This window comes from Zeus faber (assembly GCF_960531495.2).
Source record: "Zeus faber genome assembly, chromosome: 2".
Lineage (NCBI taxonomy): Eukaryota > Metazoa > Chordata > Actinopteri > Zeiformes > Zeidae > Zeus > Zeus faber.
In genome coordinates, this window is record NC_137189.1 from 27,221,489 (window position 1) to 27,233,261 (window position 11,773).

An 11,773-nucleotide genomic window follows, 5' to 3' on the forward strand; every position below is an offset into this window, starting at 1 on the left:
GTAGCCAGCTAACCAGCTAACCTGCTAACCTGCTAACCCCACCATGAGCATTCAGAAATAAACTGTAATAATCAATAAGCTCTGTGTTAATTTGGAGACATGCTGCGGGCCTTGTGTCGGGCGGGTGGAGTCCTACTGAAGGTATGGTGTTAAAGCCTGTTTTTATCTGGTTTGATAGCTTAGCATGCTTATCAGCTTGCTCTCTGCAGAGAGGTTCACAGTAGCCTGTAAGTAAAGTTTCGTGACTGTCAATAAATATTGCAAATAATTTTTAATATTTTGAAATAATATTCGCCAAAAATATTAAAAATCAGGTCTAAAATCTAAGTTTAATTAGGAATAACGAATAATTCAATATGAAGAAATCAATGAAGTGTGTGTTTGTATATATATATATATATATATATATATATATATATATATATATATATATATACACACACACACACACACACACACACACACTACTCACAAAAAGTTCAGGATATTTGGCTTTTGGGTGAAATTTATGGAAAATGTAAAAAGTTCACGCTACAGTGACATTATATCATGAAAGTAGAGCATTTAAGTAGAAGCATGCAATGGTGATTTCCTCATCTCAAACAATTGATTGAAACAAAAGCCAACAACAGTGGTGGGTTTACCACAACAAAAAATGTCAATGTCTCAATAACTTGTCATGTGCCCTTGAGCATCAATTACAGCTTGACAACCACGTCTCATGCTGTTCACAAGTCGACCTATTGTCTGCTGAGGCCTGGCCCCCCACTCTTCTTGAAGGGCGCCCCTCAGGTCATTGAGGTTCTGGGGTACAGAGTTACGAGCCTCTACACGGCGACTCAGCTGATCCCATAGGTTTTCTATGGGATTCAGGTCTGGAGAAGGTGCAGGCCACTCCATTTGAGGTGCCCCAGTCTCCAGCAGCCGTTCCCTAATGATGCCACCTCCATGAGCTGGAGCATTGTCGTCCATGAAGATGAAATGAGGCCTGTGTTGTTCATGCAGGGGCACAATGACTGGATTAATGATGTTATTCAGGTAGTATGGGCTTGTCACTATACCATTCACAAAGTGTAGGGCAGTTCTGTATTGACTAGACACACCTGCCCACACTGTAACACCACCACCACCAAAGGCTCCTCTGGTGACAACAGTGGCTGATGCGTAGCGCTCTCCTTGACGTCTCCAACATCGTTGGCGGCCATCATTTCTGCTCAACGTGAATGGACTTTCACCAGAGAACAGCACTGAGGCCACTGGTCCCTCGTCCAGCGTAAATGCTCCCTGGCCCGTGCAAGACGATGATGGCTGTGCCTGGTGGTGTGGTCAGGTACCCTTGCAGGTCGTCTAGCACGCAGACCACGCTGATGGAAACGGTTTTGAATGGTCTGACGTGACACTTGGGTGCCTCTCACCTCCCTTAAATGTGCCTGGAGTTGAGTGGCATTCATCATCCGGTTCCACAGGGCACTGTTCACAATGAAGCGCTCATCAGTGTGGGATGTGGCTAAAGGACGTCCACTTCTATGCCTTTCCGTGACTCTTCCAGTCTCTCTGTATCTCTGTTGCAAGAATAAGATTAGAAGAAGATCAAATTAAGTGCATTTTAGGTTCATCCTGAAATTTCACCCGAAAGCCGAATATCCCTAAGTGTGTGTGTGTGTGTGTGTGTGTGTGTGTGTGTGTGTGTGTGTGTGTGTGTGTGTGTGTGTGTGTGTGTGTGTGTGTGTGTGTGTGTGTGTGTGTGGGTTGTGCGCATGCACTAGTGCTGCGTTCCAATGATGTTGGAACCCTGAGAAATCCAACTTCTAGGTGCAAAGGAACCCTTATTCTGGTTTCCGAGTTTAACTGAACGCAGCATGAGTTTATAAACTTATACTTTATACTATTATATTATATTTCAAAATATATTTTTATGTTTATTATATTTTTATCTTTATAAACACATACATATTATAGGATGATCATCGTAACATCAATACATAGACATTCTCAATCCCTTTTGTGGAGGATTATTATAATTATTTTTCTTCCAATCTGTCTCCAGGGCTCTGGTCCGGCAGGCCCCGGGCTATGGCGGGCCTCGGTCCAGCAGCGATGGGCGTCCAGCCTCCCGCTGAACACCGTGGTGCTGTTTGTGCCCCAGCAGGAAGCCTGGGTGGTGGAGAGGATGGGCCGCTTTCACACCATCCTGGTCCCCGTACGCTACATCCTTTATTATTGTCATCTCAGGGGAAAATAACTTTTACAGGTGGTTGTGGGCATCCGTGCATTGGGTTTTCGTTGCCATTCTAATTCTATTTTTTGGTATTAATAGAGTGAATAGAAGGGGAAAACATCTTAATTAACATAATTTATTTTTGGCAATCATGCAACGGGTTCAGGTTGCCAAGACTGACAAAATGGTTGCCAAATTTCTCATCATGAGTGATGATGGTCATATATAATTATAATCCATATTTCAGTATTATGAGGGTGATATCAAGAAAGGGGGGGAAATATCTTAATTAATATAAATTATTTCTGGAAACCATGCATAAGGTTTTTGTTGCCAAAACTGGCGAAATGATTGCCAGATTTTGGCAAGCGTTTGCTCCCTACCTAAGGAGTGTGATCACACCCTAACCACCCTCTCTCTCTCTCTTTGCCTCCTCATCTCCCCTCCCTCCTTCTGTCAGGGATTAAACTTCCTGATCCCGGTCCTGGACAGGATTCGTTACGTCCAGAGTCTGAAGGAGATTGTGATCGATGTTCCAGAACAATCTGCAGTGTCTCTGGGTGAGTGGCGCCATGTTTTTGATCCCAATCATCTAGTTCTTTATATATACATATAAAACGTTTTAGTTAAATAATACTTTAATTACAATTTAATCCAGACATTTCCATTCTACCTCATGTTTGGTATATAAACTTTATAATTGTGTGTTTGCATACATTTCTGTCCTTTTTTAAAACTGTATATTCTTGTTTTTACCATAATTCTTTTACTTTTTGTAATTAGAACATCTTTTATTCACTGTTTTTCTCCAGACAACGTGACGCTGCAGATTGATGGAGTTCTCTACCTCCGAATCCTGGATCCTTTCAAGGTACTTTGGACATGCTAATAAATGAGTAATGACTAGTAAATTAGAGTTATTATTATTATATATGTATAAAGTGATTATTACCACCCAGCACAGCGTTAATCTTCCTTCCGTCCAGGCCAGTTACGGGGTGGAGGACCCAGAGTACGCAGTGACCCAGCTGGCCCAGACAACCATGAGATCTGAACTGGGAAAACTGACGCTGGATAAAGTGTTCAGGGTGAGAAAATGGCTGCCGCTCAGCGTCTGTTGCTAATTAGGGGAGTGACAATGTGATGGCTTTGCAATCAATTTGAAAAGACGTCCTTCCTGACTGATTTTTGATATTTTGTTAGCGTTCTCAAGTGTGAGCGAACAGTTATTTGTTTATCTGTGGAAATGAATGAATTAGGACTTGCGAGGGGGTAAACGTTTTTACATTGATTGTTTTTTTGTGCATTTTTGGTTTATTTTCGATTGCCAAATTCTTCAGGTTTCTTGTTTCTGATTATTTTTTTTGACATTCAGATGTATTGTATATTGCCAGTTTTTACTATTTGTATTCTTGCTCTTGTCATTAAACCTTTTGAGCTATCTAGTCAGTTTCCCCTCGGCAGTTTCAGTTTTCTCCACCAGGGAGCGCACGGGTAGTATTCAGATCACCGTGGAGGGGCTGAGACAGTTTCTTCAAGTGAAACTCCGATCAGAAATATTGCACTCGTAATTGTTAAACTTTAAGTGATTGTTTTTGCACGTTTAACAGAAGGAATACATTTCTTTCCATTCAGACTTTAAAAATATTGAAGTCGTTTGTTAAATATTGTGCGAGCTGTTGTTTTGCTGTTTGAGCTGAGTGGGTCATTGCACCCCTACTCTCACCTCCTTTACTCCTTTACCGTTACTAAGGTGTTTGAACGTAATAACATAACTGTAACTTTCACGGCGTAACATGTGGATTATTTTCCTCTGTTTCCTTAGGAGAGAGAGTCCCTGAACTCCAACATCGTTCACTCCATCAACCAGGCATCTGACGAGTGGGGAATCCGCTGCCTGAGATACGAAATCAAGGACATCCAGGTCCCTCCCCGTGTCAAGGAGTCCATGCAGATGCAGGTCAGTAAGATAAGATAAGGTTAAGATAAAGTCATGGACATCCGGGTCCCTTCCCACGTCAAGGAGTCCATGCAGAAGCATGTCAGGAAGATAAGATCAAGGACGTCACCTCCTGTCACAGGTTGAGGCAGAGCGCCGGAAGAGGGCAACGGTGTTGGAGTCGGAGGGGACGCGGGACGCAGCTATCAATGTGGCGGAGGGCCAGAAGCAGTCCCAGATCCTGGCGTCCGAGGGCCAGAGGGAGGAGCAGATCAACATGGCGGCTGGTAGGGGAGTTAATTCATCATTCCTGTGTTCTGCTTTCCACCGCTAGAGGCACTAGACTAATATTGTCAGTGTGCTGTAGGTTCTGGAACTAAAGCAGGAGGTACACTTAAAAAGATGGGAGAAAGAAAGACCTTAGAACCACCGGAGCAGGCTTGTTGACCGTTTTTTATTTGAGTACCGGTTAATATTTGAGGAGATGAGGTATCTATCAAACATGCTCCGAATGTTGCGGCTCTGGAAAAAAACAGCTTGTTGACCTGGGAAAAGGAGGTTGAGTGACCTGGTAAGGGAGCTTGAGGTCCGTCCGCTGCCGTGACCCAATGGCATTTGGACCAATCGCGACAAAGGGAGCTCTCAGAGAGAGAGAAAGACGAAAGTTTGCCTCTGGGGCTTGCGCAGAGAACATGGCAAGAACCCAAATCACCACGTCAATTTGTTCTTATGTTGTTCTGAACATTTATTTTTCCTCCAAAACTTCCACTTCTTTTTAAGTGTACCTAGAATTTTTTGAAGTTGAAGAGTCTAAAACTAGGACCAACACTTGATGAGTAATTGTGTTGTTGGGCCACCAGCAGGAGCTCTAGCCCATCATAACCTCATCAAAAAAAAACAAGAAGCCAAAACACTGGACTATTGTTTTTACAAGATGGAAGGACTCTATTTTGATTTAGCTTTTTGGTTTGTTTTGATACGGTTATGATGGACTACAGCTCCCTCGTGTGGCCTGAAATCCCAAATTTTATCTTTAAGACTCTCACTGCATCCAAAATAGCGTGCTAGTAGTGTACTATTAGTAAGTCAAATTAGACAGTGAACGTGTTTATTGTGTGTTAAACCATAGATCAAATAGTAGCGAGTCATAAAGTTACAGTCTGTGATTTCAGGCCACCAGAGGGAGCACTCGTCCATCATGACCTGAATAAAAGACAATCCCAAGAAACCAAATATTAATATTATAGATATTATTGTCATTTTAAGACAATTTTCTGCCACTGATATAACAATAAGATAACAGCATAATAATGAACGAACACCCTTTCAAATAACTCCAACACAGCAGACGAGAGGACAGAAGCAGCGTGGCTAGAAATGCGGCAAAACATGTGTCGGCATAGTTTGTTTTTGTCTGTTCATTTGGCTCAGTTAAATTCATTTGTAAAATGGTTTTGACAATGCAAGTAATAACCTTAATGTAGATTGTAGTATTTATTAATCTTTTTCCCATTTGTATTTATTGCATTATATGTATTGTAACTCATAGTTCCTTCCATAACGTGTTTTATGAACTTCACAAAAAACAAAACTTTATAAACTACATTACGTCATTTAGCGTCACTTTTTGCTCAAAGCCATTTCCAAATTTATTTTTCCATAAGTTAGAATACAAGTCGAGTAGTTATGGATATAAAAAACAGATTAATGTTACGAGCAGGGTAAAGCAGCACGTTGTTTTGACCGTACATTCCCACGTGGCTTGAACGCAGCATCTGTAGGAGTAACAGCGGCGGAGAGTCCACAGTGGATTCTAACATAGATAAAACTTAGCCAGTGACTATGATTGTGGTCACTGTGAAAACTTCAAAAGAAAAGGAGGCGATCGTAATGTCGGAAGATTCTTCTGATGCCGTACTGTTTAGGTTTTGTCATGTTGATACTTGGAGTAGCGTGTTTATAAAAGAAAAAAAAACAAACGAACCGTGCACAAATCTTATAATGGAAGGGAAACCCTGCTGTTTATTCTGGCATCATGTCAGTGCAAATGTTGGTGACATTCTTATGTGAACAAACATGCATGTAAAAACGGGCAATTATCGAGGTCGGAAAAATTATCGAGGTCATGTCCATATATCGTACAATAATTCAATAAAGTCATTATCCCGACAGGCCAAATGGAAAAGCAAAGACCTCCAGTTGGATAATGATTAAGTTTGTCTTAAACCATAGCGTACATCGAATAGTATGCCATTTCGGATGCGCAATTCGCGAGTTTAAAAGTTACAATCTGTGATTCTTCTTGGGTTTTTTTTGTTTTTTTTGATCAGGTTATGATTAACCAGAACTCGCTGCATTCAAAATTGCGTACTACAAAAGTATAAAAATACTCATAAGATAGTGTTCTAATATACCATTTTGGATGCAGTAAGGCCATTTCAGGCCACGAGAGGGAGCTCTAATCAATCATAACTTGAACAAACCAAGAAGAATCACAGACTATAACTTTTAGAGTCGTGCGTCCGAAATGGCAAACTATTCGATGTATACTAAGGTGCTAAAAAGTCAAATCAGAAGTTACACTGAAGTAATGGCTGATAATCAAAGTTGCGTCTTACACGCTCTGGGCTTGTGGCTGGATGAGGCGTCTCGCCCTTGCGTGGGGTATTGGTGGGCATTGGCCCCGCCGGCTCAGGGGAGCAGGGTCTCCTCGCGCTCTCCGGGACTGGGTCATGCTCCTCGGGGCCGTGCGTGGGTGTTGCACCGCGGGCTTCCGGCTTCTCTGGGGGCTGGAGGGTCTTTCTCTGGCTGCAGGGCAGGGTGCTCCGGGCTTTCTGCGGTCGTGGAGTGGCTATACGGCCGCGGGACTGAGGGGTGGCTGTGGGGCCTTTTCCGATATAATATAAGGCGATATAATATAATACCGACCTTATACACCAGAACCAATTGGGACATGTCCTGTACATTCACCGGTGGACACACACACACACACACACACACACACACACACACACACACACACACACACACACACACACACACACACACACACACACACACACATACAGGCGGACTCATCACAGGCACACACACACCCCCAACACCCTCCTAGTTACATCCCTCTCCTTTCCTCCCTCATTTACTGCATAACTATGACAGGAAGTGGCCACTTGCCGATACATGTCGTCATCTGACAAAATCCTATGCCTGTGTTTTTCCATGTACATGTTGTTTGGTTCTATGTTGATTTGTCTCACCCGCGGTGATTCTCCCCCTCTTGGAGTAGTGATAAGTTGTTTAAAGACCAAAACATGGCAAGATGGTTCTCCAAAGAGGGGGGTTGGTGGTGGTTCTGTGTTAAAAAAAAAAAAAAAAAAAAAACTGTGCTCTTGTCATTCCACAGGTCGTCCACAGGACAGAGTTATTGCAGCAGTTCTTGATGATTTAAGAATTTAAATAAAAAGTGGTACTGCAGGTCGCGAAGTTGAACTCCACTTACAGATTAATTCTGTCCTAAATGCAATGGCATACAAATACTTTGTGTTGTATGCCCAGCATGCTGATAGCATGCCCGGCAAAAGAAAAAGAGAAGTTGCATCTTAACTGAAAGCAAACGAAAACGGGAAACAAAGTAGTCAACTCGTAAATGGAAAGGGATGTTCGGGACTTGGTAAATCGCATGCGTAGGTGGATCAGCGGCGCTGAGCAACAGAATGAAAGCCAAACGCTGGTCGCGTCCAAATGTTAGCGTCAGATTTCCCAGCATGCCCTCTGTCTCCTGCAGGTGAGGCCCAGGCCATCCTAGCCAAGGCCCAAGCCAAAGCCAAGGCCATCCATCTGCTGTCGGAGGCGCTGACACGACAGGTAAAACATGTTATAAACTACTCGTCTGGTTTGGATGAAGGCCTCAAACTGTGTGTGTGTGTGTGTGTGTGTGTGTGTGTGTGTGTGTGTGTGTGTGTGTGTGTGTGTGTGTGTGTGTGTGTGTGTGTGTGTGTGTGTGTGTGTGTGTGACGCACACATTACACACAGCAGTATTACTTCCTTCCAGTGTATTACCCAATAAGTAGACAGACACCCAGAACCAGTATATCCCACTCTTAGTCTCACTGAGTCATGTTGGGATGACGGTTTCATTTTGACTTTTGGGAATGGTGATGCAAGACACGCAAACAATTCATTCAGTTATTTCAAATGACTCACTCCTGAGTCACTCCGGAAAAAAAGTAATTTGTTTTGTTTTACTTTCAAGTCAGTACAGTATAAACTACGAGGATGTCCTCCCTCACTCACTGTGTGTTGAACAAACTGAATCCACACAGTGTGTGTGTGGATTAAACTTGTTTCCTTCTATTTACGCATAGAAAGCAGGAAAAACTTACTATAGATCAATGTAAAATATTTTATGCGATAATCATTTAGAAATTATCATATTAAAAAAAAAAAAAAAATGACAGAAAGGGTTTTGTTCTTTTTACAGGATGTTTATTTCAGTATGTATATATTTGATAAATGAAAATCAAAAAAAAAAATTAACTATATAGAAAATTCATTTTAAAAATATATTTAATTATTAGTTTTTGCTTTTTTTTATAAGAAGTGTGGGGTTTTTTTTCATTAAAATTATGAAAAATACTTTTAAATATGTAAAGGGTTTTTATAAGATGTGTTTTTTCCATATGTATATACTTAATAAATGATTAGTCTTAAAAATAAAATTACAAAAAAATATTTCAAAGGTTTAAAAAAAAAAAAAAAAAAACATTGTTCTTTATGTTTTCATGTTGTGAAAATAAATTATAAAAAATAAATATTAAGGGTTTTTATAAAATGTTTATTGTGTGCAGAGCGGCGCCTCAGCGGCGGCCCTCAGTGTGGCAGAGCAATACGTGGCGGCGTTCTCCAACCTTGCCAAGCGCTCCAACACCGTCCTGCTGCCCACCAACACCGGTGATGTCAGCACCATGGTCACCCAGGTAATCACCATGACAACAACCTGCATCCACTTCACCATAGCACACAGCTTTATTCACTTTAAAAACCAGGGATGGGATTGGTAGGAAGGAAGGATTGATGGAATGAGGGAAGTAAGGAAAGAAAGCAGGATGGAAGCAAGGAGGAATGGAAGGAATGAAGGATGGAAGGTGGGAAGTACTTCAGGAAGGAAGGACGGAAGGAAAGAAAGCATGGAAGGTTGGAGGAAAGATCGATGGAGGGAAAGGAACGAGGGAAGAAGAACGGCTGGATGAAGGATAGATGGAAAGAACGGTGAAACAAGGGATTGACAGGATGGATGGGATGAGGGAAGAATGGAAAGTATTTAGGGTGGGAAGGGTGGGTGAATAGAAGGAAGGAAAGATGAAAAATGGGGAAGAGAAGGATGGATGGAAAGAAGTTTGCAAGGTGGGAAGGAATGAGGGGATGACTGTGGGATGGATAGATGGAAGGATGGAATGAAGGAAGGCAGGAAGGATGGATAGAAGTTTCTTGCGATTAACATCCCCTGCTGACCTTTGTCTCTCCCTGCAGGCCATGGCCATATATGGGACACTGTCAAAGGGGAAGGACGGAGCGGACAGGAAACAGGGAGAGGAAGTGGCCGAGCCGCCCGAGCAGCAGCCGAACAACTTCCCCTGATGGAAATGCAGGGACACTGCAACTGATCTTATAGACCAGGGAGCAGGAAGAGACCCAGACGTTCAAAATAATAATAATAATAATTTGCTTGTTTTGACTCTCCAGGTGAATTGTTTCGAAGGAGGCTTGTTTGTCTGGAAGTGCAAGTCTGTTGGTGTGATGGAGAGAGAATTTATCATACGAGATCATTTGAGATATAGGAGGGAGGAAAAAAAACAAAACACTTTCTTTATCGTCAAAATGTCGACAATTTTGAATTGAAATAACTTTTAATGGAAATGACAAATCATTTACTAATGTTATTTCAAAATTGAAGTTATTTTAGTTCATTTCAATGAAATCCTACGCTGGAAAATGAACTGGTGTCTAAATATTGACAACAATATTGCTGACGGACAGATGGCAGTTGAAATAACTTAAAAAAATGTGCTTACATTTTTTTTTTTTTTTTTTTAAGTTATTTAAAATTTGATTTTGGAATTGAATTGAAATGACTTCAAAATGTAGCAAATTTCTCAATATTGACAACAAAACAACAGCCATAAACTGCACATTTTGATAGATTGGGATTTAGTTTTTCAAGAAATCAGTTTTAGAAATTAAAGTGCAGAATCTTCGTAGTATCATCTTAGAAGTCTAAATTTCAATAAAAAATAAATAATTTCACTTAAATCCTTATGGACAAAGCCTTAACGAGTTTTCTAACGTCAACACAAGCAAATTATTGATATTATTAAACTCATACCCTGGTCTTTTGAACATCCTCCAAATGGTTTGGAAGAACTTTTCCAAATGGACCTCTCGCCTGGAGCGATAGACTTCCCCTGAACTGAACGACTGAGGGAAAGAAACGACAGGGAAAAGGAGAGATTCCATGTCACCATGGGGAGTCAGACCTCGGAACGGCTCAGAAAAATTACTTTTTCCCAAGTTAATTTGATATAGAATGTAGGTCCAGTTTGGAGCTCTAAAGATTTAAAGCCCCGTCTGGTGAGGGTTACACATTATGTATTCACTTGACACAATAATATATTTCACCTTTATTGTTATGTAATAGTAGCCTCTTGAACATTTTGTGATAACGTATTAGATGATTTAATAACGTATTAGATGATTTCTAATACGTTATTTCTTGATTTCTTTCTAACCTGTTTCATAATGTAATAACCATTACATAATGTAATGCAATGTTACATATTGGTGGTTATTACATATTATCGGTGTTGCAAGTTTTTGTGATGAATATGTAATAATTCAGTTAATGTAATTATGTAATAAATTATTACAAAAGGTGACGCTATTGTCGCTTGTTTATAACTAAATGTGGCAAGTTAAGTTAGTTACAAAATATGGGTCTAATTACATGATAATAGAGGCTTAATGTATTACATTGTGTCAAGTTATTGCGTAATGCAGTCATTACATGATCATATAGGTTAAAGTTATTACAATTTGTCCAATTATTACAAAATACAGGTGTTATATCAAAATAAAGGTCCAATTGAGTCAATTTTATTGCAAAATGTGGGGCTTATTAAATAAAGCGTTGTTACACAAGTCTCTACTGTGAGTTTTTGCAGGATCGTAATTCCGCAATCGGAGCACGACTAAGTGAAAGGAGCCAATCCCGAAAAGCTGGAATGTGAAGTTTTTCGATCTGTTGTTCTTCATTTAAATGGACTTTCTTCAGTTTCATCGAAGCTCGCTAATGCTAGCGGCAGCCAGGTTATGTGAAAATTGCAGCACGATTTGGAGGTGAATGTAATTTCCATTGTTTCCGGGTTTTTTTTTTGGTTTTTTTTCTTTTTGTTGTTTTTTTTCTGTTCAATGGAGTCACTTCATTCTGAATGTGTTGAACTGAAACGGCAGATGGTTTCCAGTGGAACCAGAAACTTGGATCTCTAAGCTCAAGTTTATTAAAAATACTCAAACTGACCAGAGAGTGAAATATGATCCACCAAAAAGCAAACTGTTTGTTT

General features: G+C 40.7%; 1 protein-coding gene across 1 annotated transcript; it reads left to right on the forward strand.

Moving 5' to 3' along the window:
- On the forward strand, window positions 1–11,351 carry LOC307245536 (stomatin-like protein 2, mitochondrial). Its single transcript, XM_080021172.1, has 10 exons — window positions 1–141; window positions 2,048–2,200; window positions 2,679–2,778; window positions 3,031–3,089; window positions 3,205–3,306; window positions 4,044–4,178; window positions 4,300–4,444; window positions 7,942–8,021; window positions 9,005–9,133; window positions 9,687–11,351. Exons 1-10 carry the CDS (start codon window positions 100–102, stop codon window positions 9,792–9,794), a joined length of 1,053 nt encoding a protein of 350 aa, XP_079877298.1. The 5' UTR covers window positions 1–99; the 3' UTR covers window positions 9,795–11,351.
- The last annotated feature ends 422 nt before the right edge of the window (window positions 11,352–11,773 follow it).